The 26,507-nt window shown below is 40.3% G+C and overlaps 1 protein-coding gene across 2 annotated transcripts; it reads right to left on the bottom strand.

The window, feature by feature from the left end:
- Positions 1 to 1,933: 1,933 nt before the first annotated feature.
- LOC140304829 (metal transporter CNNM1-like) lies at positions 1,934 to 24,901 on the bottom strand. 2 transcript variants are annotated; one of them, XM_072383610.1, is made up of 10 exons: positions 23,324 to 24,901; positions 16,071 to 16,214; positions 15,821 to 15,961; positions 15,455 to 15,624; positions 15,248 to 15,338; positions 14,295 to 14,440; positions 11,369 to 11,648; positions 10,555 to 10,659; positions 7,560 to 7,664; positions 1,934 to 4,416 (listed from the first exon to the last, which is right to left on the bottom strand). In XM_072383610.1, the coding sequence occupies exons 1-10, from the start codon at positions 24,762 to 24,764 to the stop codon at positions 4,337 to 4,339; spliced, it is 2,703 nt and encodes a 900-aa protein (XP_072239711.1). In that variant the 5' UTR covers positions 24,765 to 24,901; the 3' UTR covers positions 1,934 to 4,336. The 2 variants fall into 2 exon arrangements, with proteins under 2 accessions (XP_072239711.1, XP_072239712.1); XM_072383611.1 differs by having other exon boundaries at positions 15,821 to 15,886.
- Positions 24,902 to 26,507: the final 1,606 nt, after the last annotated feature.

Here is a 26,507-nt window from a genome sequence, read left to right as displayed (position 1 = left end):
AGACCCCTCCCCGAGGTTCTCAGAGTCTGAGTTGGTTCATATGGCTCTAACATGTCAGAGATGTACTTTGGCGCTAGACCATGAAGAGACTTGTTCATGAGCAGAACTGTTTTAAAGTCTATTCTCTGAGCGACAGGAAGCCAGTGCAGAGATCTGAGCACTAATGTGGTCGTATTTCCTGGTTCTAGTCTGGACTCGAGCAGCAGAATTCTGGATGTACTGCAGCTGTCTTACAGCCCGTTTAGTGAGCCCAGTGAGCAGGCTGTTACAGTAGTCTAACCTGCTGGAGAGAAATGCATGGATTAGTAAGTCTGGTTTAGACACTATTCCTTTGATTCTGGCAATGTTTTTTAGATGGTAAAAAGCTGCTGATGTTATTGATTTAATGTGGCTGTTAAAGTTCAGGTCTGAGTCCAATATTACCCCTAGATTTCTAATTTGATTATTAGGTTTTAGAGAGAGAGTCTCAAGGTGACTGATAACACTTTCTCTTTGTTTCTGTGGGCCACATACAATGATTTCAGTTTTGTCTGAGTTTAGCTGGAGAAACTTGTTTTGCATCCACACACTGATATGTTCGATGCAGTGACACAATGTATCTACAGGCCCGTGTTCTCCTGCCGTCAGTGATCTGAGTGTCATCTGCATAGTTGTGGGAGGACACATTATAGCTGCGTATTAGCTGGCCTAATGGGAGCATGTACAGATTGAACAGTAGTGGTCCCAGGATAGACCCCTGGGGAACTCCACAGGTAAAAGCTATTTGGTCTGAGACACAGTTACCAATTTCAACAAAATACTTCCTGTCCTCGAGATAGGACTTGAACCAGTTTAAAGCACTACCAGAGATTCCCACCCAGTCTTCTAACCTCTGTAATGAGATCTCATGGTCAATTGTGTCAAAGGCAGCGCTCAGGTCCAGCAGAACTAAGACTGAGACTTTGCCTGCGTCTGTGTTCAGGCGGATATCTTTTGTCACCTTGATCAGAGCTGCCTCAGTGCTGTGGTGGAGCATAAAGCCAGATTGGAAAGTATCAAAAGCATTGTTAAACAGGAGAAAGTCAGAAAGCTGTTGGTATACAACTTTTTCTAGGACTTTGCCTAAGAATGGCAGGTTTGATATGGGCCGGTAGTTGTTCAATGCTGTGGCATCAAGATTGCTCTTCTTTAGAAGAGGCTTAATTGCAGCAGTTTTTAAGGCCTTTGGAAATGTTCCAGTTTGAAGTGAGACGTTAACTAGATGAGCCAGTTGTGATAACAAACTGCTCAACACAGACTTTAGAAATCTAGCGGGCAACTTATCAAGGCAGCATGTCGATGAACTCAGACTGCAGATGATCTCTTCGACTGTTTTGTCAGTGACAGGTGTGGAATGTGTCAGCTCTAGGTGTCTAGCTGGCTGCAGAGTAGTTGTTTGTGTTGTAGGAATGATTGCATTTTTAATGCCTTGAACTTTGTCATTAAAGAATATTGCAAAGTCATTACCCTTAGATGTAGAAATGAGTTCTAAAGGCAGTGAAACTGGAGGGTTTGTTAATCTGTTTACTGTAGAAAACAGGACAGGAGAGTTATTACTGCAGTTTTTGATGATGTCAGTAAAATAACTCTCCCTTGTTCTTTGCAAAGTCTAGTTGAACACACATAGCTTTTCTTTGTAAACCTCATAATGAATCTGGAGTTTTGACTTGCGCCATTTCCATTTGGCTCTCCAGGACCTTTTCTGTGCCCCGACTGACTCTTCTCTTCTCCATGGTGCCTTTTGCCTACTTTTAACCATTCTAACCTTCAAGCATTAAAGAACTAACAGAGAACATCAGAGTCTGATGGACTTGACTTTAAACTGTCTGGTGTTAGGTGCTCTCAGTATTACTCATGTGGATTGCAGTTGGGAGTTTCAGGAAAAGAAGAGGTACAGCTTGGTATCTTACTGAGAACTTTAATTGTCAATATGGAAAAACAGTAACTAAATCAAAATAATGGTAGTTCAAATACAGGTCATGTAATCCATTTGGTTAAACTGATACGCTATTTGGACCACATTGTTAACATATACGTTGATGTTTTGTGAATGTTCAGTTTAGATAATATGAAACAAATTGAGTCTTATATTACATGTATAAGGGCCATTTTCCAGAAAATTGAGAAGTTTTCTAAAATGCATCAGAAACTCAAAACTGTAATTTGTTGATTGGTTTAAATCTTTACTGAAAAGACATGTCCAAAGGAAACTCAAAGGAAACTCACAACACATGCAAAAAAGTTGTTATAGAGGCAAAGGAAGACGTTTCTACAATATACATATTAAATTTGTTCTGAAGAATTCTACCTGGAGTCTTGGGAAATCTCAGTGTGGAAAGGCCAAGGACAGAAACCACTGTTGGATGGGCTTGGAGCCCTCAGGCAGCACTGCATGAGAAACCGTCAGGCCACCACATTTCTACATTTGCTTCTATTTAAAAATACCATGAAATTAGTCAACAAAGACATTGAAAATCATTCTTTGGACTATCTGCTAAAGCTTAAAAAGAATGAAAAAAATATAGATTTAAGTTGAAATTGCATTTTAGAAAACTTGCCAACTCCTTGAAATGTTTGCAGTTTCCAGATATTAAGGAGAAAGGATTCTGTATAGAGTCACTACGACCAGAAGCCCTGCTTCATTACACCTCTGATGAAGAATCAACAAAAATAATGACATTCATTCATAATCAAACTGTCTCTAATAAGAAAGGCTCAGGTCGAGTGATTATTATTTAGATTGATTTGCTGGTTATAAAACATGGGATGAATAAGTTTGAGATTTTCAAAATCTATATGCAAAAAGGAACCCCAAGCTCCAAACCTCAGTGTGATATCACTCGCAATAAAAAAGAATAAGGATGTTTTTTTTTTTTCAAGGTGTAAAATACAGAATGTCTGGAAATAAAAAATACAGAAAAAAAACAAAGAACCCCAAATCAGTGTGATGGTCCTGAATAAAAAAAAACGTTTCAAGTCAAGAGTTACACAGACATAAAGGAGAAAACTGTTTGTTTGGGAAGAAATCAAAGAAATACACCTTGCAAAACATTTTGCTGGCTGTTGGTTTAATGTGTCTGCAGCCCACATTTGACCGAGATTTACTGATTTGACTGAGATCTAACAAGGACACAAGTCGACAGGAGGCAGACAGCTAAGATCATACTATCCTCATCAAACTGAAAATAATCATGATTTCCAACCCAGCCAGAAATATGTGACCAGCTGGATATTTCAACAATAGATACAAACAGGTGACAAACCGCAGAAAAACCCAAACCTTTGACCTCTGCAGGGAGGGGGACTGCAGTGGTTCCATGCTCGGTGGAGCATTTTGGCGGGATGGTTTGGGTCCACTTCCACTGCTGTCACAATCACTTGATCTCAACTGAATGGAACACCTGTGGGATATTCAGTTAGAGAGTCCTCGCCACCATCAGCACAACAAATGGAGGGAATGTCCTTTGGAAAAATGGTGTCCATCCCTCCAGGAGACTTCTCCAGACTTCGCAGTACTGAACCTAATCTGTTGACATGTGGTGGACAAACAGCTTCTTTCACACTTTATATTGCTTTCTCCTTTGATTTGTCGCAGACCTCTAATTGAATCTTTTTACATACAAAGTCACTGATTTTCATTTGCAGCATGTCCACACTCTTTCAGATTTATGTTGCATTCAGGTGAAGAATGTGCACCCATCAAAATTTGAAAAGTTAAGAAATTTGAGAAAAGTGACTTCCAAACAATGTGAAAACAACTTTAGCTGATTAAAACAATTGAATTTCAAGGGATTTCAAGACTAAAGTTATAACTTATTAGTATGTATTGAGAATTGTGTAGGCTAACTTTTAAAATCAAATACGTCAACACAAAGTGACAAGTGGTCTTGTGCTGTGTACCAAACACTAACATCTTTGGCATCTTCCCTCCATTTCCTGTGAACTGACATTTCATTTAGCTCCATAAAGGAGTGATCATATGTGAGTAGCATATAAAAATCCATATTTTATCTTTTACATTCATAGTCAATCCTTATATGCAAGCATCAGTATGAAAACTCTGTAAAAGTGAAGATGAGAAGCTATGGTTTTATTCATATTGCCAAAGCTGCACCCGCAGTTTATTTTTTTGTGATGAATTCCAGTTCTCCACCCACGTGTGCAGCACATTCCTGGTTATGGGTCACTTTACAATCTCCGACAGTGCGGGTGAGTGTCGTGTGTTTTCAGATAAAACTCTGATAGCTGTAGTTCAGAAACCACATCGTCTTTACAAACAGCTTGAAGAAGCTTGATGGAGTGTTTCACATACACTCTGCTAGGTTTTCACCAGTGGCTGCTCTGAAATGTCCTCTGGAGTCTTGTCTCCTTCGCGAGATCTTTTCCTCTTCTTGTGGCCTGAGGAAACGACAAATTTTAACAGTTAAGGAAAAGCATGAATGAAAGTGTAACAATTTTTATGTCAGGTTCCACTGGCTACCATGATGGCTACAATGAGAAGAATTCCCAGCTCTAAATATCCTTATATTTTCCTCTCAGACATTCCATTTAATTTGTCTGTTCCACCGTGGTGCTCCCATGTTTTCACCTGTTTTGAACTAAGTTTGAATAGACAGAAGTTTGCTTAAACTCCTTGAAATTGTTTAGTGTGTGTGGGTGCATGTGGTGCTAATTTCTAACCATTTTCTAAATGATCTGCTTTAACGCTTTAATATTTTGCTCTACCATTCTTTAGTGACTATATATACTGAATATTATCAAAAGTCTGTGGTAGTAAACTAACCAAAACCATTTCTACCACTTGGTTTAGGTATATATGGCTGAAAGGAAGTGTATGATATGCTATTACTTTTTTAAAATGTAAATATTTCTGCCATAAAGTGTCATCCCATCCATTTGAACAAAAAAAACACTGACTCTGAAAATTATTGCCCCAATGAAATGAAAATTTTTTTTTATCTTTATTGTGTAGACATTTAAGAGCTGCAAAACTAGATTCAGTGTTCAATATAATCTCATGTGAGTTAGTAAAAGCAGATTTCCACAGGGAATGATGGGATTTATTGGTTTCTTTTTCACAGTCCAATCCATTTCTGTTCTGTTTGTTAGAAAAATCAATCTTAATGTTTTCTTACTTCCCAACTAACAAATTCACATAGCAATAGGGAGCAGGCCACTCGTGTGCTGGTATTTTGTCAGAGGTTCACAGTATTCTCATTTATTGAGGTGGTAAAGGATCCTTAGTTGGAACAATCTTGTTTTCACAATTATTATTCTGCACAATAGATGAAAAAACTGCTGTCTTCAGAAAATGTGCAAATATATTACATTATCAATTATCAAATCTTTTGCTTGAAAAATAAACACAACTTTGATGTTTAACTGCTATTACTGTGACTTGATTATATGTGTACAAAACAGCAAATACTTTTAAAAAAGTGTTTTTTAATGTTTATTGATTGAGCACTTAAAGGAGCAGTGTGTAAGAGCCTCTGTTCGTCAGATTCTGTCATTTCTGAGTGCGTTTGAACGGTATTCGCTAAATTCTGTAATTTACAATTGTGCGTGGAACGCAACACTCTATGCTACGGAGAAACTAGGTGGCCTGACGCTGCATGCAGCACACACTACCCAACACATCCATCACTCAAATGTGTCACAATGTCTTCTCCATCAAGTGAAACCACCTTCTGAAATTCTGAGGTTACTTTTAGAGATGTTACATTTGGTTAGATATTCTGTGAAAAGATAACTTTCAGTGAATGTCACTGTTAGTTGTTCTGCATTATATTAGTGTTTTGTGGACCCCAGGTAGCTACCTGTGTGGTAATAAAAGCTAATATTAGCTACGTAAGGCTAAAGGCTGTTTGTATTTAGTCTGATAGAGGGATAGCATTAGCAGGAAACACGTTTTTCTCACAGTTCGCATAGTGTAACACTGGAATGGGAGATGGAGGTAAGAGAGAGAGGGAGAGGAGGAGGAAGAGGAGGCAGAGCTGCTGGAGCAGGCAGGGCGAGGAGAGGGAGAGGCAGGACGAACACAGCCGCTGCCTCACGTGAAAAGGAGGAGAAGATTGAAGATGATCACCGTAACATGACGCCGAGTAATTTCTGTCCAGCTAACAAAGCAACTTAGTAGTTTTGGTGCATAAACTCACGTGAATCAACAGTTTTCAACAGGGACACGGAGAAAACGTTTCATTTGTTTTATCAGATCAGCTGATAACATGCACGGGCTACAGCCACCAAACAACATTTATCATTTACATTAGTAACACTGAGCTGAATTACCTTTCCAGCAGAAAAGAGGCAACTTTGGTGTCACTTTTAAAGCCTTTCTCCCCTGCCAGCGATCTCCATTTGGGAAAGACGACGCTGATATTTACTCACATTTCACCCCATCTTCTGTCTCTAATCCTTTTGGACTCGTCATGTTGTCGTTTCTTTGATGACGACTCGTGGTCTTTAGAGGTTTGTTTTGCAGAACAGTCAGTGTGGCCCGTCATGTTTATTCAGATAACTTCACAGAATTGAAAAACTTCCAAAATATATTTTCCTCGTCTCCTTCTTCTTCGTCTTCTACAACGTCTCATCCGGTGTCTTCGTCTGCAAAGTAGCGGCGAATCGCGCTTGCACCACCCTTTTTCCCTTCTAGGCCACTGTAATCAATATGGCGACGCAAGTGGTGTCCTTCTGGGTAAGCCTTTGTGTAGAGCGGGGCGTGATATATGTAAATAAAAAGGCAAAATTGAAAGTAATAAAAACGTAACGACTCGTTTCTTAGTGTGATTATATAACATAGTTATATGTATTATATTCAATTTCTGTTAATAAATCACCATAATTATTACACACTGCCCCTTTAAAGTGCTTTATAGCCATTCCAGACTGAAATTAACAGAATTAAATTGCTGGCTGGCAAATTGGAAATCCACTCAAAAATGTATATTTGCTTGACTGTGCACTGTTATATCTGTATGTATAGCGACGGAATTTAAGCTCTGTGGGCTAATCCATACATTGAAAGAGCAAAGAGAACTGCAGTGGAGTTTTTCAGAAACTCCAGAAGAATATTAAGTAGGAAAGTCCAAAACACATATACATGTTTGAATAGTAGGTTTGGTGAATGTGTGCTTGTGTTTGCGTGCGTGTGTACGTATGTGTGCATCTATATTGTTTGTAGTGTTTATGTGGTTGAGTTTACATGTGAATCAAAGCTAATGAGAGAGAGAGTTATACAATAGATTAATGAATAGGTGGCTTGTTTGTGTGTGTTTCTGTTTTTATGTCACTGTGAGGACTTAAACTGACTGCACAACAACCCTTGGGGACCTACTGTCACCATGGAGACCAAAATGAGGTCTTGGCTACTTTTTGTGGGTTAAGACTCTCTTTTAATGTTAAGTTTATAATTAGGTTGAGTTTATGACTTGGGTTATATCTACAGGATAGGCAGCCATGGAGTCTCACTGAGGTGACCTCAGAGGTATATAGAAACAAACATTTGTGTGTGTGAGAGAGTAAAAGAGAAAGAGACTGACTAAGTTTGAGCAGCAGTTTCTTGCCCAGTGTGTCTTCTGAGCCACTCAGCGATAGACTGCTGATGAAAGGGGACGTGTCCGTTTCCATGGGAACAGAGGCCATGTCTGAGAAAAAGAGAGGAAGAAAGATTTTCCTGATCCTGTCAGCTTAAGTTTCTGTTGGAGGACAAATTAGATTCCTGTGTGACTCTTAGCTAAGCTTGAGATCAACTGAAGACATCTCACAAACAAGCAACTTTTTGGCTGCTTGATGAAAATAATTTTACTTGCATTTATTTGACTGCAGGTTGTGACAAACTGTGCTCATGTTAAATACCCATTGGAAACACAAAACACATCTATAGGGTTCTTTGTATAGACAGAAAGTAGTCTTAAAGTAGAGAAAGCAGTTTTAAACTACAAACAAAATTTTGATTTAGAAAAATTAACTATGATTTAATGCTGTCCACAAATGCTTTTTTTTTCCATTCTTAAACAAAGACAGACATCTAAAACATATACTTTAATATATGACTATATTGCAATGAATGTATCACAGAACTGAAAGTTCTGAACACAAACCTTTCCTGTCATTTGAAGTACTGAGTGAGAAAAACCAAAGCTGCCTTTGTGTTTGCTTTATGGCTTTGCTGTTATAACCTCTCAGGCAAATATCTATATCTCAGACATGAGCACAGTACAGAAACTAAAATATAATGACAAAACAAGAAGAGGGTAATCAAACAGTGCGGGTCTCAGTCCACAGTCATGTACAATTCAAATTAGGAAACAAGACTCAGGGCATTTTTGTTCTTTACGAGGCAGAGAATTAGAAAATATTTTAAGTTCATTCTTCCACCCACTGAAATCCAGCTCAGTTTTTGCATATTTTTGATTATGGCTCAAAATGCCAGCTGGAAAGATCAAGTTGAGGGTGCAGCAATACATTTTAAGAGAGAAGCTATTTTTGTCATGATTTGTGGAGCTTGGTTTTTCCATGTTTTGTCTTTATCTAGTTTTCTTATTTGGTATTAGTCATTCGCTATTGTGATTCTTTGCTGTTCTAGTTTTGATTTGTCTTTTGTTCTTAGTTATTGGTCTATTCTATCAGGGTTCTTTAGTTAGCCTCAGTTCTGTTTTCTGCTCAACTTTCCCTCTCAGTTTCTCTCAGTTCCCTGGTCATTACCTCCACTGCCACATCTGTGTTCAATGTTCTCAGCTGCACAGTCTCTCCACAGTATATATTCCCCAAGGTTTCTTTTAGTCCTTGCCAGATCCTCGCCGTATCACTTAATAGATTTTGCTGTCATTCGTGTCCGTGTTCCTCCTCTCGACCTTGTCTTCAGTCTGATACTGTTCATCCTTAGGTCTTCTTTCATCAGGTATTTGTTGTTTGGATTTCTGGCTCAGTCGTGCCTTTTGTTACAGTTTAAATAAATCAGTTTAGTTTCTCTTCTACCGCCTGCCTCTGAGTCTGCATTTTAGGTCCCTCTCATCCTCCATCACCTGTGACAGAAACGGATTTCATAGATTTCATTGAACAAATTCTCTGTCTCTCTATGTAACTGTGTTGACTGCAGTAGCAGTAGTGTTTATCAGCCCGATGGGCCTGTTCTATCACAGCCACACCATCTCAGGTGTCGGTGTAGCATCTCAGCCACACCGACACCATGAAGTCTTTTCTTTGGCAGCATACCTGCTCCTTAAAAAGCCCCTGCATAAACAGAACAACGATGTCTGTTTTTATTTCTCATTTCTCAGCCAACTCTGTAAATGTGTACTATATATAGTTGAATGACTACATCTCTGATATCTTCTATGCTTTTCTCTGCCATACATTGAAGTTTCAGGCACCATCGTGTTTTATATCTTTCTTGCTCCACTTCTGCAAGTTCTGTCCATTTAATGATGGCTACAACAAGAAGAATTCCCAGCTCTAAATATCCTTATATTTTCCTCTCAGACATTCTATTTAATTTGTCTGCTCCCATGTTTCCACCTGTTTTGAACTAAGTTTGAATAGACAGAAGTTTGCTTAAACTCCTTGAAATTGTTTAGTGTGTGTGGGTGCATGTGGTGCTAATTTCTAACCATTTTCTAAATGATCTGCTTTAACGCTTTAATGTTTTGCTCTACCAATCTTTAGTGACTATATATAGTGAATATTATCAAAAGTTTGTGGTAGTAAACTTACCAAAACCATTTCTACCACTTGGTTTAGGTATATAAGGCTTAAAGGAAGTGTATGATATGTACGACGGAGTATTAGGGCCACATTTAAAAAAATACATTTCTTTTGGAATTAATTACGAGATTAAAGTCGTTATTAAATTTGGCGAGAATTAATTACGAGATTAAAGTCGTTATTAAATATGCTGAGCTAGACAAGTAGCTATCAGAGCGAAGTCTCAACTGAGCTGCAAGTGGAGGAGAAGCTCACTTGCCAATGAAGCTGATAGCTCTAAGAGCACTAGCCTTGATAGGCCTGGGGACAAGGTTATCTCTGGGAGCTGCTTCCGCTCGCATTGGGATCCAAGTGCCATGGCCTTCTGCTTGGCTTTCCTTCTACTGTTAGCTCAGAGCTCCAAGAACAAGTTGTTTCATAGTTCCTGTTTCACCAGAAGCAAGCGAGCAAACTTTTTGCTGCCTTTCATAGCTACCAGAGTGCCATGGCTCCTTGCACAACCTTGCTTCTGCAGTGTTAATCACAGAACCAACTAACCTCTCCTCACTTATCATTGAATATGCTTCTAAAAGCTCATACAAATTAGCTTTACAGCTGCACACCGCAAGTAGTAAGGATTGGTTGGTGCTGGTTCGGCTGTCATACCTCACCCTTCTGAGACTTTCAGTTGTGCTCTGCAGATTCAAAGCAGAAGCTGATGATATGTCTTATAACAATTTAAAAAATGTTGTAAAAACATGATAAGGTTACAGGTATAGAAGTTGTGCTCTCTCCTTTTCTGTGTCGGACTTATCTGTAAGCAGGTTTAACAATGAATGAGGTAAGACAAACCAGCTTGTGTATCAGTCTCAGATCTGTCTTCTCGGATGTAGGGAATCTCATCCATCCTGAGGAACACTGAATCACTGGGACTCTTCTGGCCATCAGACTTACTCCCTGTAGACAACACACACAGCAACACATGTAATCACAATATATCCATTTTCATACATACACTGGGGTCCTGAAATGTTTTAGAGAGCAGTGGCATGTGAGAATACAAATGCCTGCAACATTCGCTTTGGACTTTCTGTGGAGGTTTTCCACCCAGCCCTCTAGTAAAATCTCAAGAGCATAAGAAGAAGAGACTATCTACATATTTCGGAGCATTTTCTGTCATTGTGTAAGGGAGTAGCTGTATGTGCTGGTGAGAGTCTGTATGTGCTTGTGTGAACAGTAAATGTGGAAAAAGACCAGATCAAACTGTTTGCACTTGCTCCTAAACATCTCTGGTGTTTGTCTGTGAAACCAGCTTAGGTTCCAGATATTGCATGTGTGATGTGAAACTGTTTGGAATTGTTTGTATTTTTCTATGTCTTCTGTAATCATATAATTTTTGGTTTTGAACAGTTTGAACACCACGTTGGGCTTTGGTAAAACTTTCACTTTTTTGATTATTTTCATACCCGCTTTATACACTTTAGGGTCACTCTATTAATATTCATCCTGAATATTAAGCCTTAATGGATTGAAAAAGAAATCATTCTCATGCACCAGTTTGTTTGTCTACCTTGGATTACTCACATCATCTCTTACTGACACCTGTCTAAGCTCTAAGCCTGCTTTATTAACGTCACCACTGGTCTGCATGTCTATGGACACTTACGGACAATGCGGTTCTTCTCATTCAGCAGGGAGGTGCTGTGTGGGACACTGGACTGCTGTCCTCTGGTCCGGGCTGAGGTAGGCCTGCTGGGCTCCCTGGGCGGAGGCATGAGGGTGGTGGTGGTGTGCTCAGGGGGCAAGAGCATGGTGGTGTGGTCTGTGGCTGAAGGCTCTGGGGTCAGGGTGTTGCTCTCTGTCAAGTGAGTGTCAGCATCAGGTGTCTGAGGGGAGCTGTCCATTCTGGTGGCTGTTAATGCGTTCTGGTAGTGACTCCGGGTGATCTGACACACAAGAGCAAGGAATTCTGGGGATATGGTTTGGAGTCATTCTGATCTTCAAGTTGATTTGAAAGGATTTATCTCAAAATCTATCATTGGTATGTTTATATGAAAAATTTGTAGATGTTTCTCTTCATTATGGGGACACAAACCATAGGTGTTCAATTTACTGTGAAACTAATACTTCTCTTTCATTTTCCCTGATTCCTTATATTTACACACAGTAATATTGTCTTTCTTTTCCATCATTTGAACAATAAACAAGTACAGAAATGAATAACAAAGAAAGTAAGAAAAAGCCACTCAGGTTGACAACATGGTTGACAACACAGGTTTTCTGTGTGTCAATGACAATGGTAATATCAGCAGGTTGTTCCAAGATACCATATCTCAAAACCAACTGACCAGGTTACAAAAAAAAAATGTAACAACTTTTTCTCAGTCTCTGGCTTTTAATAAAGCGCAATCCCCTTAAATTTAATCATCAATCTTTATTTCAGATGTCCACATAAAAACTTAATTGAGGCCATTAATGGTTCTCACTGCATTCTTAGCACTTCCATCAGTCCACAATTCCACATCTACCTACCTTTTAGGTAACAGGCAATGCAGTCCATAATGAGTCCATACTGTGTTTATTCTAAATACATCTGTACAGTATTTGGACCCTAACATCAACCTCTGATGAAGTCATCACAGAAAGACTCCCAAACAGCATAAATAATCAAACTCAATCATAGCTAGATTTGACCTTTAGATAAACTCCCAGTGAGTTCAAATCAACGTAGCCTGATTATAAATTCACAACAATCAAATAGTAGTGTCTTTGGTGAAGAATTTAAATGTCTCTGCTCTTGGAGTTGATCTTCTACACCTTTATCAGAGTTAAAATATATACTCCTCTTGGTGCTACAATACAAATTCTATACAGTTAAATGTAACCTGTAAGTGAGTTGATTTTTAAATTGATCCTTTAACAGTATAAACGTTCTTCACAGTTCTTCAAAGACTTCACAGTTGCCATATCAGGGGTCTTGCAGTTTACTTTTGTCAAATGAGCTCACATTATGATAAGAGATTACATGCTCCTGAGTGAGATCAGACAATCTCCATGATTTATACAGCCATGTGAACCTCAGTCATGTTACACTGATATTGATCACGCTAAACACAGCCAAATGTGCCAACATGGAGACATCGTTATATCTGTCATTATCCCAGAAACCATCTGCACTCTAAACTTATCACAACAACAGCTTTGCTACTACAGGTGGAAAAAATCCTCAGCACCCAAAATCTGGATGTTTCTTCATTGTTATACATGAAAATAACTAAACTGTTGACTGTAGGGACTGCTGAGATAGGCTCCAGCCCACCCGCTACCCGACCGACAGATTGACGGTATAGAAAATGGATGGATGGATGTTGACCGTAGAGTACTTGCTTTAATTCAATAAAATCTACATGTTGTAGCTACCTGCAACAAAGTTCAGTGAATTCCAAAATATAATTCAGCTTGGAAACATTCCTGAACACAGATTGTAGTAGGCACTACTTGTTTATGTCACGATCATGCTTGGCTGTGGTGTTATTTTGGTTTCTGGACCTTAGGCAGGGCTGGGCAGGTTTCCAGGAAGTCCGGGGCGGAGTCTGGATCGCTCGTGCTTTCACACTGTTCCTCATCTGTCCTCATCAAGATGTCCTCTTAAGGATCTGCAGGAGCAACCAGTCTTCGCCAGATTATCTCACTAACTCAGTGATAATTAGGCCAATTCCTGTGCTCCTTCACGATTTTTACTTTTGAGTACTTAACTTGCCTTCCTGCAGGGATGGACTGGGACCGAAAAACAGCCCAGGACTTTCCCCAACAAATAGTGGGGGTTAGGGTGCTACGTTTTCTGCTTGCCATCTTTCTGCCACTTGTTGGAAGTTGATAGACTGAAAATTTTGGTTATTGAACAGGGCCGATGGCCGTAGACCAGACGGCTGTTCTGGACTTTTCCACAATGCACACATTACCAGTCCGCCTTTGCCTTCCTGTGTTCCTCAGTGCTGATTCATTTGTCGTTCTCCTCACTCTGGATTCCCTAGCTAAAGTCTTTGCATTCACTGGTGGACTCCGTAACACCTTCCTGCTTCATGTACCTGCCTGCTCGCCCCACCACTGACTCAGACCCACTGCACCACAGCCAGCATCCTCTACTCTACTCTGGACACCTGCTTGGACTCAGTAAGAACAGATCATTACCTTTTCCTGGATAAATCACTCTCTCGGATCAACACTAACAGCCTCCCTCCTCTCTGAGTTTCCCAATTACCCAGATCCTCACCTTTTGCTTCCCACATCACCTACCTGTGAATAAACTTCGTCTTTTACTAAAACTTTGTGTCAGTGTCTGCTCTTGGGTTCTTTTGTGAGTCGGCTAGGCACATAGCCGACAGTTTCTCCAACTCCAGATGATGTACTCCAGAAAGTCCTTTAGATTTGACCCACACTGACTGCACTCTCTTGACGAATTAAGAGTGATAGTGGGTGTTCCCTGCATTCAAAGTGTGTATACATACTCTCTACAATACTATCTCAAAAGATGATAATGAAAGATGAAAGCAACATTTTAACTGTTAATAGTAGTGACTTTTAAGGGGAACCTTGATCATTTGAAGGTGTGTCAGCTGTCTGACTGAGTAGTCTGGCAGGTAGACATTGCCTCCCCCATTCAGTTGGCCCAAGCTTCCTCCGTACAGCATTGGCTCAGAGCGGTCCAAGCCACTGCTGCGAGAGGGGGACCTATGGACTGCAGGGGAAATATTTCATCAAACATGTTTACAAGGACAGACAAAAACTGACTCTGTTAGTAAAATCCTGAATGAGCTGAGAGATGCCTCTTCGTGTACCCCAGCTTAATTCAACCATCTGAAGCTGGAGTCTTTAATTTACTCACTGCATGAAGCACTTTATTGCAACAACTGAGAGACCATATAGGATAGAGAAAATAGTGCATATAAAACCATTTTGTGCAAATCTAAGTGAATAGAAAGCCCTCTATAAGCCCCCTGAATAGCCGCCAATAACAACAACATTGCAGCTATGAACTAACAGTGCAATAGTACGTGTTCATTCATTCATTCGTCTTAAAGTATTGGTGAAATAAAGACAGATAATGCCTTATTTAGAGGCTGCATCGTCTAAGCCCCGTTCACTCCGTTATATGGATCTCGAGGAATCTAAATATCTTCCGAAGGATGCCAACTTTCACCAAACTGCTCTCGGTGAGTAGATGAACATATTTCATGCCAGAAATAAGGTCTAGGTTTAAAAATACCGGAGTTCCCCTATAATAGATAAATGTGGAAACTAAAAAATGAAAATGGAAATAAAATGTGGAAAACGGTAAGTAAAAAATAAATCTATAGATATATGGAAAATGGAAAAACATGTATCTAATTATTTTTTTCCTCATATATTTATTTATTTTTGATAGTGACAGTTTTGGTCCTCGATAGTAGAGAGAAGGGAGGTTTGGTTTGAAGTATGTTTTTGGAAGGGCCTAATGAGAATATAGAGCAAGTTAAAGGTGTACTGTATGTATGTAAGTATGTACCGGCTGGCATGATGGCAGGTACCCCAAAGTAAGAAAAAGCTCCATTCTCAAACTTCAGCGCCTCCTTACCAAACTCCACCTCAACTCGACCCTGAAATACATTATGTGGCATACATTATTATTGCAGTATGTTTTTCATTGCATCAAGTTCTCATCATCATCAAGGCTACTTATGGCCCTGTTGAAGGGTGAGAGTGTTGCTGATACCTGCAGTACTAAGATGAAGTAATCCACAGGCTTGTTGCGTTGGAACAGGAAATGCTGCGGGGCTTGTTTGTTTTTCTCATCAAACTTGAGTTCTTGAACCACACTGGGATGTTTGATCAGTCTCAGTAAGATCTTCTCTGAGATGTGAGCTGGTTTGAAAGGCTCCACCTCTGATTGAAGGAGAAGGTTGAAAAGAGTAAGAACACAGAGAAAGACAATGACGCTTTGCACAGGGGATTTACATGATCAGGTGAAAAGTTATATGTTGCAAATATTCTAGTTACAAGTACAAAAATCAAGAGGCTTGATTGTTTTTTATTTCTAAGTACTAAGTAAACGTCTAGTCTAAAGCTGATTGGCTGGTACCTGTGGAGAGGAAGCGGTGCGTTGCCAGGAGGAGTTGAGGAGAAATCATTACTTTCATCTCGTTTTCTGAAAGTTTGAAGATGGAAAAGTCCTGCTGCTTCCGTTCATGGTGAGAGACACGTCGCTTTGTGCGATTATCAGCTGAGACATATATCAACACACGCTATGAGTGTAAAATCATCCACCACTCATTAATACTCAATCACAAATACCTTGACCAACACGTGCATGTGTGTGTCTGCATACATACTGTACAGGTCTGTCTCATCCAGGATCTCCGACTTGATGATTTCCTCGATGACATCTTCGAGTGTGACAATGCCCATCACCTCATAGAATGGGTCACCCTCGCCTTCGTTGTTCACACGCTGTACAATGGCGAGGTGGGACTTTCCTAGAAAGGGTCAACAAGAAGTCCATAATCAGTTGATTAGTAGTAGGCACATAAAACATAAGTGCAGGAGTTTTCCATTATTATAAGGACTCTCTTCTTTGTAAATACTGGAACTGAAAACCCAGTTAAACAATGCGAATCCCCATTTCTAAGATTAACCAGATTTAGAGTTTACAGTCTTTTCTGCAAGTCTAAACAATGTGCTATCTTGTCTTGTACAACTATCATACAAACTTCTACAGTTTAAGGTGCCTGTAAAATAGTCCAAACTAAGATAATACAACAGGCAACATGACAAGTGTTAAAACTGAGAAATATGATTTTTTTTTTCCTTGAGAAATTATATATTTGTTTAGACTTTGATGCCATCAGCACATTTAAAAAATGTGAGACAGGGTGATTTTTACCTCTATGTTGTGTACATCTTCCTTTAATAACTGTTCTGTTAAAAACAAGTTCTGAAAGTGACATGTTTTCTGTTTTTCTTAGCAAAAGGTTTGCTCTGCTTGACAGTTCAGCTTTTCTGTTTCAGAGTTTGGCAGGTCTGAACTGCAGGCAGGCCAGTCAAGGTGACATGGCTCTGTGGAGCCTCTGCTGAGAATGAACCCTAGAGACACGTATTTCTTTATGCATGACCTCTGTATCAGCTTTGTGTTCAGTATGACCACATATACTCATTATATACATTATATTATATACATTATGGTAAAATAAGGAAGGTGGAGGTAATGAGTGTTCACCCCACAGGATGTCCATGAGAAGATTAGAGTAATGATGAAAGAAGGTGATAATTCAGAAATATGACACTGGGCCTGTCCTGAGAGGGCCAAAGTCAAACTTACACCTTTTCAAAAACGCAAGTAGGTTAGAAAAATACACAGATAAATTCTGTTATTGATTTATATTGGTGTATATGATTAAGTAAAGTAAGTAAGAAAAATAAGAAGAGGAGTGTAATTAGGAGGAAGTCTGTTAATGAATAAAAGGCGAAGCCCTGAGGAAGCTCATCAGTCAACCCCTGGGTTATTTCACTGCATTTTCTGCCTGTATTTTTTATATTGGCTAAATAAATACACCCTGCTTGCACTTTGCTGTCTTTAGATCATTTTTGTCTCCTGGTCCTACATTTACCACTGATACAAGTGGAAAATAATTTTTGAGTATTTTTTTAACCTAAATTGTTCCTGTGATCCAGACTGAATAAGGTGATCAAGAGAAAATTATTGCTCTCCAATACCATTACGTTGTAATTTAGTGCTGCCTATGGGGCTAAAAACTGTGGCCATTGCGTATTTTTTTTCAGCCTTGTTCCTTACAAACAGAAATTCCTCTGCTTTCTTAATCATATCATATAATGGAGATTATGAAGCCTCCAATTTCTATGCATTCTTTTATGTTAAGCAACCCTATTCTAAAATTGTTGAACCACTTGCTCATACAGTGTTTCACAGACTGGTCAACTCTTTTGAGACTCTGTCTCGTTGGAAATTCTTTCCATATTCTGGTCAGTAATAATGTTTCTGACCCGTAGCCAATTGACCCAATAAATGGTAAAATGTTCCACGAGGTGTTTGATGTACATATATTTTTAAAAAACTCTTAACATTTCTCAATCTTCCATATTTTTTCATTACTAATTTTTAAATAAAATAGAGTTTAAATGAGCTACAAATCATTTAATTATATTTGTATTTCTATCTTTTACAAATGTGTCCCAACTGTTTCCGAAATATTGATGCACAAGGAATGCATTTTTTTCTTATATAAAACCTTTATACAAATTGACCTTTCTATTTCCTTTTGTGTTTTGTTATTTTTATGTTTTAACAGAAGCAAGTGGACTGACTTTATGTGTTTGAAATTTTTTTTTTTCAGGCCTCTCAGAGTCTTCAACATCTTTCAAGTTGCAGCAGTTTATTGATTATTTTTGTTACATTTCTGGATCTTTCTTCTTATATTTGTTTTCCTTTACACACTGTATACACTGTAGTTAATAAAACATGATAACCTGAATATACCTATCTTGTAGAATGGTATTATATTGTCAGATAAGATACATATATTTGGCCTATGCATTTAATTGGAGTAACACTGCGTTCCCTCTCCTGTGCTTATGACTCATTTTGAGTATGAGTGGGTTGTGTGCGCTCTGATATTCAGTCAGTGAAACAACAGCAGGACTTGAATGGAGTGGGTATAACAGCGTAGAAGATTCAGTACAATTCATCAACAGAAAACAGCTAAACTCTTGGGGCATTTACAAAGATAAATTAAACAATTGAGGGCCACATATTGAAAAAATAAAAAGTGCTTCAGTAGCAGATTTTTACTAAAGAGCTAAATGAAGGGAAGTCTTTAGGCTGACAGGATGTGTAATCGTAGTTATTAAATTCTGATTTGCAAAAAAAAAAGGAAATCTTTGAATGTCTGAGGATCAACATAGTCACTCAGAATATCTCTACTTCTACACTCCCTGCCTGACAGGTTTTACCTTGGAAGCACACGGATGCACATATAGTCACACACTCTCATAAATGCATAATTTTGGCAGTTGTAGTGGCACTCTGTTTTATTCAAATTCCTTCTGAAGTCAGTCTAACAACCAGTATTTGAAATGCAAGTGAGACCAGATATTCTTCTTTTAAAACTTTTACTTACAAAAAAAACTACATAAGATACATACACCCACTCAGTTACAAGTGACAGAATCTTTTACCAGAAGCTTAAAGTACAGAAATCCTTTTACAACATCTGCATTACTAACTTATGAATTCTTTTAACAAATGCAATCATTATGAATTTTGATTTAATTATTTTCACTATTTTGATCCAAATCAAAATGAATACAGCAGTTTGGCACTCACCTGCACTTTGGTCATTTCTTTGACAAAAAGTGTTTAACCTAAAAATAACCAAAACCAGACTCTGTGGGCTATATCTTATTTTGATCTATCATTAACTACTCTGGTAACTTCTGATCATGACGGTCAGCTTTAAAGGATGCCCTATTTCAGAGAATTTCTTTGCTCCATATACGTGGCAGTTAAATATTTACTTGCAAAGCAGAGAAAAAATTTATGTGGGGGCTTCTTGGCTCTGACCTCAACACTCCAGGCAGCAAACACTGAAGCTCAGAGAAGGGGATGAGGCAGTGATGCCAGTGAAAAAGCAGGACAACGGGGTGAGCTGGGCACTGGATTGGTGATGCAGAGAGTTGGGCAAAATACGTTAACATTTCAGCTCAAATGTTTACATTGACATTCAGATTGCATTTAGATGCTTTTATTCAAAGCGACTTACAAGAAAAGAGGAGAATTAACAATTAAGTATATTTTAAAGAACAATTTACAATAAACAGATTGGGGGGGTTCCAAGTGGTACTTGAAGATAGAGAGATGTGCCTCTGCTCTGGTAGCACTTGATAGGTCATTCCATCCATGGGGGACCAAGAGATGAGGACAGTCTGGAGGGCTGTGCTCGTAGGAGAGCGAGGACAGACAATGTTTCTTGGAGGAACAAAGGAATCTAGGGGTAACACAGGTCTGAATGAGAGCATTGAGATAGGTCGAAGCAGACCCGGATATCACGTTGTGGGCTAGCATTACTGATTTTAATTTGATGCAAGCAGCAACAGGTAGCCAGTGTAGCTCAATGAACAGAGGGGTGAGGGGTACCCTTTTTGGGAGAACAAAAGCCAGACATGCTGCTGCGTGGTGGACCATCTGTAGTTGTTTTATCACACAAGCTGGGAGAGCCAATTTTGACAGAGCTGTTGGGCTGTATGGTTTGCTTGGCTGGGAGGATCAGCAGTTCTGTTTTAGAGAAGTTCAGTTGAAGGTGATGCTCTCTCATCCATGCAGATATGTCAGCTGTCTGAGATTTACACCAAGACCGTTGAGTCGCCCACTGGAAATGACAAAGAGTTGAGTATCACCTGAGTAAAAGTGATACCAAAAGCTTTGTAAGTAGATGATTATGCCTAACAAGGTGGTGTACTTGGGAAGGGAAGGGGCCCCAACACAGAGCCTTGGGGGACCCTGTGTCCAGACAGTGAATTACCGATGTTTATCCAAACCAGAACACTTGGAACGATCACCAAGTGTCGTAGGATTCAAACCAAGAGTTTGAGGACAAAGGATTGACCTCCAGCTCTGGCTTGTTTTAAGGCTTCCGCCACAGACAATAGAGCCATTTCAGTGGAGTGGCCACTTTTAAAACCAGACTAGTATGGATCAAGGAGGTCGCTCTGTGAAAGGACTTCTGTGACCTATTTGCAGACAGTGCCCTTTCGATAATCTTAGAGAGGACAGGAAGGAGCAATACCTGCTGTGTACCACGTGAATGTGTGCAAGGGGAGGCTTTCTTGGCAGCAGTGTTACTTGCGCCTGTTTGAAGGCCGTAGGAAATGTTCCTGAGGCCAGTGAGGTGTTCAGCACGTGTGACTGCTGGCACAGTGGTCAGAGCAACAGCTTGGAGGAGGTTTGTTGAAATGGAGTCTAGAGTGCATGTAGTAGGTTGGCTACCTGGTAAGAGTTTGAACACGTCCTAAGACTTCTGCATGTGGAGTTTGTTGCACCCTAAGCCAGAGGAGACCGAGAGGGACATGAAGGACTACTACATGTTGGAGGTTTGATAAGGCCCTTGACCAGAGGACACAGATTGTGCCCGAGTAGTTCAGTGAATTGACTACTGATGGCTGCCACTTTGTCTGTAAAGAATGAGGCAAATTAGTCAGCTATGAGATTGGAAGCTGGAGGAGAATGTGAAGCTAAGAGTAGACCTTTGAAGGTAGAGAATAGTTTCCATGAATCAGTGGCACTGTGAATCTTGTCATCGTAAAAATCCTTCTTTGCAGCAGTGATACTGCATGAGAAGGAACACAGTAGTGACCAGAGGTTTGCTAGGTCAGAAAGAGTTTTGGTCTTGTTCCATCTCCTTTTAGCGGCTCTCATGCAACGGACTGACCGTTAGTGTGTCTGTGGTACAGTTTTGAGCGAGGATGAAATCAAGGTCTTTCCCAGCCTTCTGAGTTGAGGGGGCTGCAGATCTGTTGTAGTTTGAAGGAATGCAACAGAGGTAAGAGGCCTGCAAAGTTTGGATTATCTTAGTGTATGATCATGTCACAGAGGACAAGGGGGGCAGTAATGCTCAGGGATAGAGGATAGCGGGGTGTCTAGATCGTCTAGAAAATCCCCCAGTTGTCCTTGTGGATAATATATAACAACCACATAGATTTTGACAAGAGCTGTCACCATGATGGCATGGTATTCGAAAGAATTATACGTAACTGACAGTAGATCTGAGACTATTACTATTGTTTGGAAATTACTTATCCGGCCTCCATGTCCAAATGAACATGAAGTATGGGTGAATGTGAAGTTGGTGGAAAGCCAGGATGTCTAGAGACAAGTGGTTAACATAGGCAGCAATGAAATCTGCTTTGTTCTCGTGGATTGGCAGTTCCACAGCCCGACAGTGAGGGAGGCTCCTGTAAGTGTGGTTCGTCATATGTAGCGGAGGTTAGCCAGGTTATGTCGCCTTATGACAGCTTCAGCAGTTGCCTTAACTGTATATATATATATATAGATATATATATCTATATATATATATATGGCTTTATAAGTTGATTGCACCCAGCTGAGACCACCCTACGGCACACCAACAAAGGTATTCCCCAGTAAAGGGAGTGACTTGGCAGTTTACAGCTCTGATTGTTTTTGGATGGCCCAAACGTGGTAACAGTTGCTATCAATAATGGGTTTCAAGTGAATTCAAAACAGGTTATTTGATTCAAGGACAAGTCAGAAACTCACAATTTTGAAACACAGGCAGTTTTTCATCCATTTTGTGAGTTTAATGATATCTTAGTTATGATAAACTAACCAGGAGGCTGATGTGATCAGCTTTTCATAAAGTGATTAATATGTCACAGCTAGCTGACAGGGTGACAAGTTATTACCTATTCTGTTCTTTGTGACACCAAGTTATGATCTGTAGACTGATTTTAGTTTGACAATGGTCAAGAAAAAGAATGCATGTTGTGGGATTTTATACAGGACAGAAGTAAAAAAGTCAATATAATTTGATATGTAACCAGAAACTGTACATCTGTGTTTTTTGTTTTTTTTTTGTTTGTTTTTTCTGAAACCTTCTCTGTCAGCATTAGCTACTGCAGGAGTCTGGCTAGAATGAATGAAAGGGACTGCATTTTTCTACTGCAGTGCCTAAAATCGTTGCTACAGAGGGAGAAAGATCAGGAGGGGCACAGAGAGTGAAAGAAAGCAGCACATGGAGCGAGACAGAGGCAAAACCTGTGTTCATAATCCTGTGGCTGCATAGAAATAATCTTATCCACGTCCTTCTGTGGCCCAGTGAAACAAAGTGTGTTCATTCTACAATTGTGATAAATCTAATATTCTTAAGTCCACATGTGCACATACAGAGAGCCCATTTAAAACTAGCAAGAGGAAAGAAGATCATCCAGTGCGTAAGAAAAAATACTGCTGCTCTCAAGTAAAGGATTACATGTTTCACAGGTCTTGAACATCATTCCATCCTTTGATTTATAAAAAAAAATATTTAAAAGACAATAGTACTACACTTGAGAAACATGTTAAAAAATAATGTAAATCTGCAATGTAAATACTGTGATATTGTGAAACTAAGTTTTCTCTTTACAATGTCAGAAAATAAGCAAAAATATAATTGAAAGAACTGTCAAATAAACAGAGGTTGTCTTGGTCAAGGTGTCCTCTGTTTATTTCCCTCTCCTCCTGTCCACAAACCCATAAAAACCCCCAACACAAACAGCTTATTATGCAGTGTCCAAGCAGAAAGTGACAAGCAGCCAGGTCTTTGATTGGCCAATCTGAACCCCACCCACTTTAAATTCACAAAAAAAATGTTGACTTGAAATGATTGAAATTAAAAGTGGATTTAGGAAATTATGTGCAAATGACCACTGTATGTGTGTGTGTCTGAGCAGGATTTGAGTCAATAAAATGAATGATTCTGAATATTCACATGAAAGTGATTGGACAAACAGTGCTATAAAGTTAACAGACTGCACATCTCGCTTCCTGTAGTGCTCACACTGGGATGCTCCTCACCTTTCTTAAACTCCTCCAGCATTGCATCCAGTTTCGTGTCGTTGAAGACGCAGTGCAGTGGGTGTTTATAGAACTGCGTTATCGTCTTCAGTGGGGTGCAGTCGTCCGGGTCCACGAACGCCAGGTCCTTCACAAACAAGATGTCCACAATGTTGGATCTTTCGTTCTCGAACACTGGTATCCTCGTGTATCCGCTCTGCATGATCTCAGACATGGTGTTGAAGTCCAGCATCACGTCCGAAGCCAGCATGAAGCAGTCGGTCAGCGGCGTCAGAACGTCCTCCACGGTTTTAGTGCGAAGTTCGAGTGCTCCCTGTATGATATTGAGCTCTTCCTTAACTAGGTCATGGTACGGGTCGGTGACTCGTAGCATCTCCAGGAGTTTCTCTCTTGTGTAGAAGTTGGAGATCTCCTGGTTGAGGATGAGATCCAGCAGCTTGCTTATGGGATATGAGATGGGGAAGGAGAGCACCATCAGCAGCCGTGTCACCCAGATGGTTTTGGAAGCGATGGCTAGACCGTGGCGCGATGCCACCGAGTGCGGAAGAATTTCCCCAACGAAGAAGATGCCAAAAGCACAGATAACCGTGGACAGCCAGGTCATGCCCAATATCTGGCACATCCACACGGCCAGTGAGGCGTTGATGATGGCGTTCCCCAGTAGTAAAGTGCACAGGACGTAGTTACCGTGCCGACGCACAGACTCGATTTTCCGCGCGTAGTTCTGCTCCGTGTCTGTGCCGCTGTTCTGAAGGACTTGTAGCTCCACTGGGTCCAGCGCCAACAGGCTCAAGTTCAGCCCGCTGAACAGAGCTGACAGCCCGAGCAAAAGTACTGAGACCAGCACCTGCAGCCAGAGCTCCGGGACAGCAGAGCGCTCCGTCACAGCCACCCAGAAATCCTTTGTCCGATAGTGCTCCCACTTGGATCCGTCAAAGGCGCACATAGAGTAGTATTTGATCTTCTCACCCCTTCGAAGATCTTTGGCCAGCAGTTCGACTAGCACAGAGTTCTGACTGGAGGCAGACTTAAAGGAGCCTAAAACCTCTATGTCGGACGTCCTGGCGTTTTTGTCCATGCACATATTTCTTTTGGGATGAACTTGTCCCTCTCGCCCGGGACTGGGCTCTTCGATAAATGCAATCCAGGGTGCGGCATTGTTGGCACGGGTCCCCGCTGTGCGGTTGAGTCTCTGCGGGGAGGTGGAGTAGTAAACCCGCAGCATGAAACGGGTCCCCTCGGTGGCTTTCAGCACCCCGTCCTCCACGGACAGCTCCGCACCGGTGTCCTCCGGACGAAAGCCGAGCAAACAAAATGCTGGGGCAGGAAGTAGCGAGCATAAGCAAAGGCCAGTCAGCAGCAGGCGGGACGGAGTGAGCGGAGCCCCACAGGAGAGCAGAGCTCTGGCTCGGTACCGCGATGCCGCATCCTCCGCAGCCATGATGCGGTATGAGAAGCTCGCTCAGTGAAGGGATCCAGGGTCACGTGGTGCTGCCTGGTTCCGGTCCATGTAGGAGAAGGAGGGACCATCGGCGATCTGTGCTGATTATGACGATCTTACATGAAGAGATGCGCCCTCAGTGCCATGACGTAACTTTCTAATAATAGCCTAGAGCTTATCACATGAACATTACTGTTGTTCTATGACTTTGCATTCTGAAATACTTAAACTGGTGACACTTCTCATCACCCCAGCAGTCTTTACCACCTTGGTGGCTGAAACTGCGGGGCGAATAATTTTCTGACATCGACTTTTCAATAAAAGTTCCTCCGATGTGCTAATAAGCTGTCCTCACAATCTTATATTCACACATTTCCTTTTTAACTGAAAATTTGCGGGGGAATAGTGCTGCACCTCTATACATTATGCAAAGTACCAGTCAAAAGTTTAGTGAAAATGGCCTTGAAGTGGGTTGGGGTTTACAACCTGATTCTCTGTCAGAACGTGGTTGCAAAGCTTAAACTTTTTCAGTTTACTGATACTGTATATTTTTGATGATATGTGTGCGTGTGTATTCAAATTACAAAACAGGGAACACAGGACCGAGTATTTCACTACAGTTTGACAGTGAAGACCAGACTTTTGTCCACACATAATACAAGGTGTTGTGCCACCAAAGCTTGACCAAAGACAAGAGAAAACCTTGTAGCAGCTGTGAAGCATAGTGGAAATGTTGTGATTTGGGGTTGCTGGATTGCCTCAGGGACTTTATGTCACTGATTCAACTCTGAATTTTTGCGTCCTATGTAAGAGTGCTTGGAGCTAACATGAAGGCATTTGTCAGAGATGAAGCTGAATAAAGTTAATCTTTAAACATGATACAAGCATCAGCACACCAACAAATTTGCTACTGAAAATTTTGAGAGGGCTTTTTCATACCAGAGAGCCCTAGAAATCCTTTAACTGAAGAAACTGTCTGAAGTTTATATCTCAGGCAAGTGGAGAAACATGCCAAATGCTCAAAGAAAATGACTTTTTGCAATTACGCAGTACATGTAATGCACAGTTTTTCCACAGAATAAAGCATCTATTGATGTTTTTGTTGGATAAAAGATTGAAAAAGCTCAATTTACTTGTGGTTGTGTTAAAGTGAAGTCACCTTTCCTCACTTTGCTCTCTTTTTCCCCCTGTTTAATTTCTCAATTGATTTTATGTACATGTGACATTATTGTGGTTATTAACTTGTGTTTCCCTGTTCCAACAGGTATCCTTTGAATGGTGTTATGGTGTTTTTCCCCCTCTTTTCCCTCTTTTCTGTCTTCTCAAACCCCAGCTGGTCGAGGCGGATGGCCACCCTTCTTGAGTCTGGTTCTGCCAGAGGTTTCTTCCTGTTAAAAGGGAGTCGTTCCTTTCCACAGTCGCCACAGGCACGCTCAGGACGGGAGATTGGACTGAAGACACGTTTCGGTCCAATCTGTTGGTTTCCTTTGATAGGATATTATTTTTTTAATTGGCTCTATATGAATTAATTGGATTATGATTACAATTAATTGAATTCCAATTGGCTTGAATTGGACTATATTACTTAAGTGCCTTGAGATGACAATTGTTGTAATCTGGCGTTATATAAATAAAATTTAATTGAACCTATATCCACTCTGTGAAACAGTATCAAAGTATAAATGGATGGTCATAGTTTTGTTTTTTTCCAATGTAAGAACAGTATTACCTGAACACACAGAA

The sequence above is a fragment of the Leuresthes tenuis genome, unplaced genomic scaffold (genome assembly GCF_036924035.1).
Source record: "Leuresthes tenuis unplaced genomic scaffold, fLeuTen1.0.hap1 SCAF_4, whole genome shotgun sequence".
NCBI classification, from domain to species: Eukaryota; Metazoa; Chordata; class Actinopteri; order Atheriniformes; family Atherinopsidae; genus Leuresthes; species Leuresthes tenuis.
The sequence above is the reverse complement of the archived record's forward strand: the minus strand, read 5'-3'. Positions and strand labels throughout refer to the sequence as shown.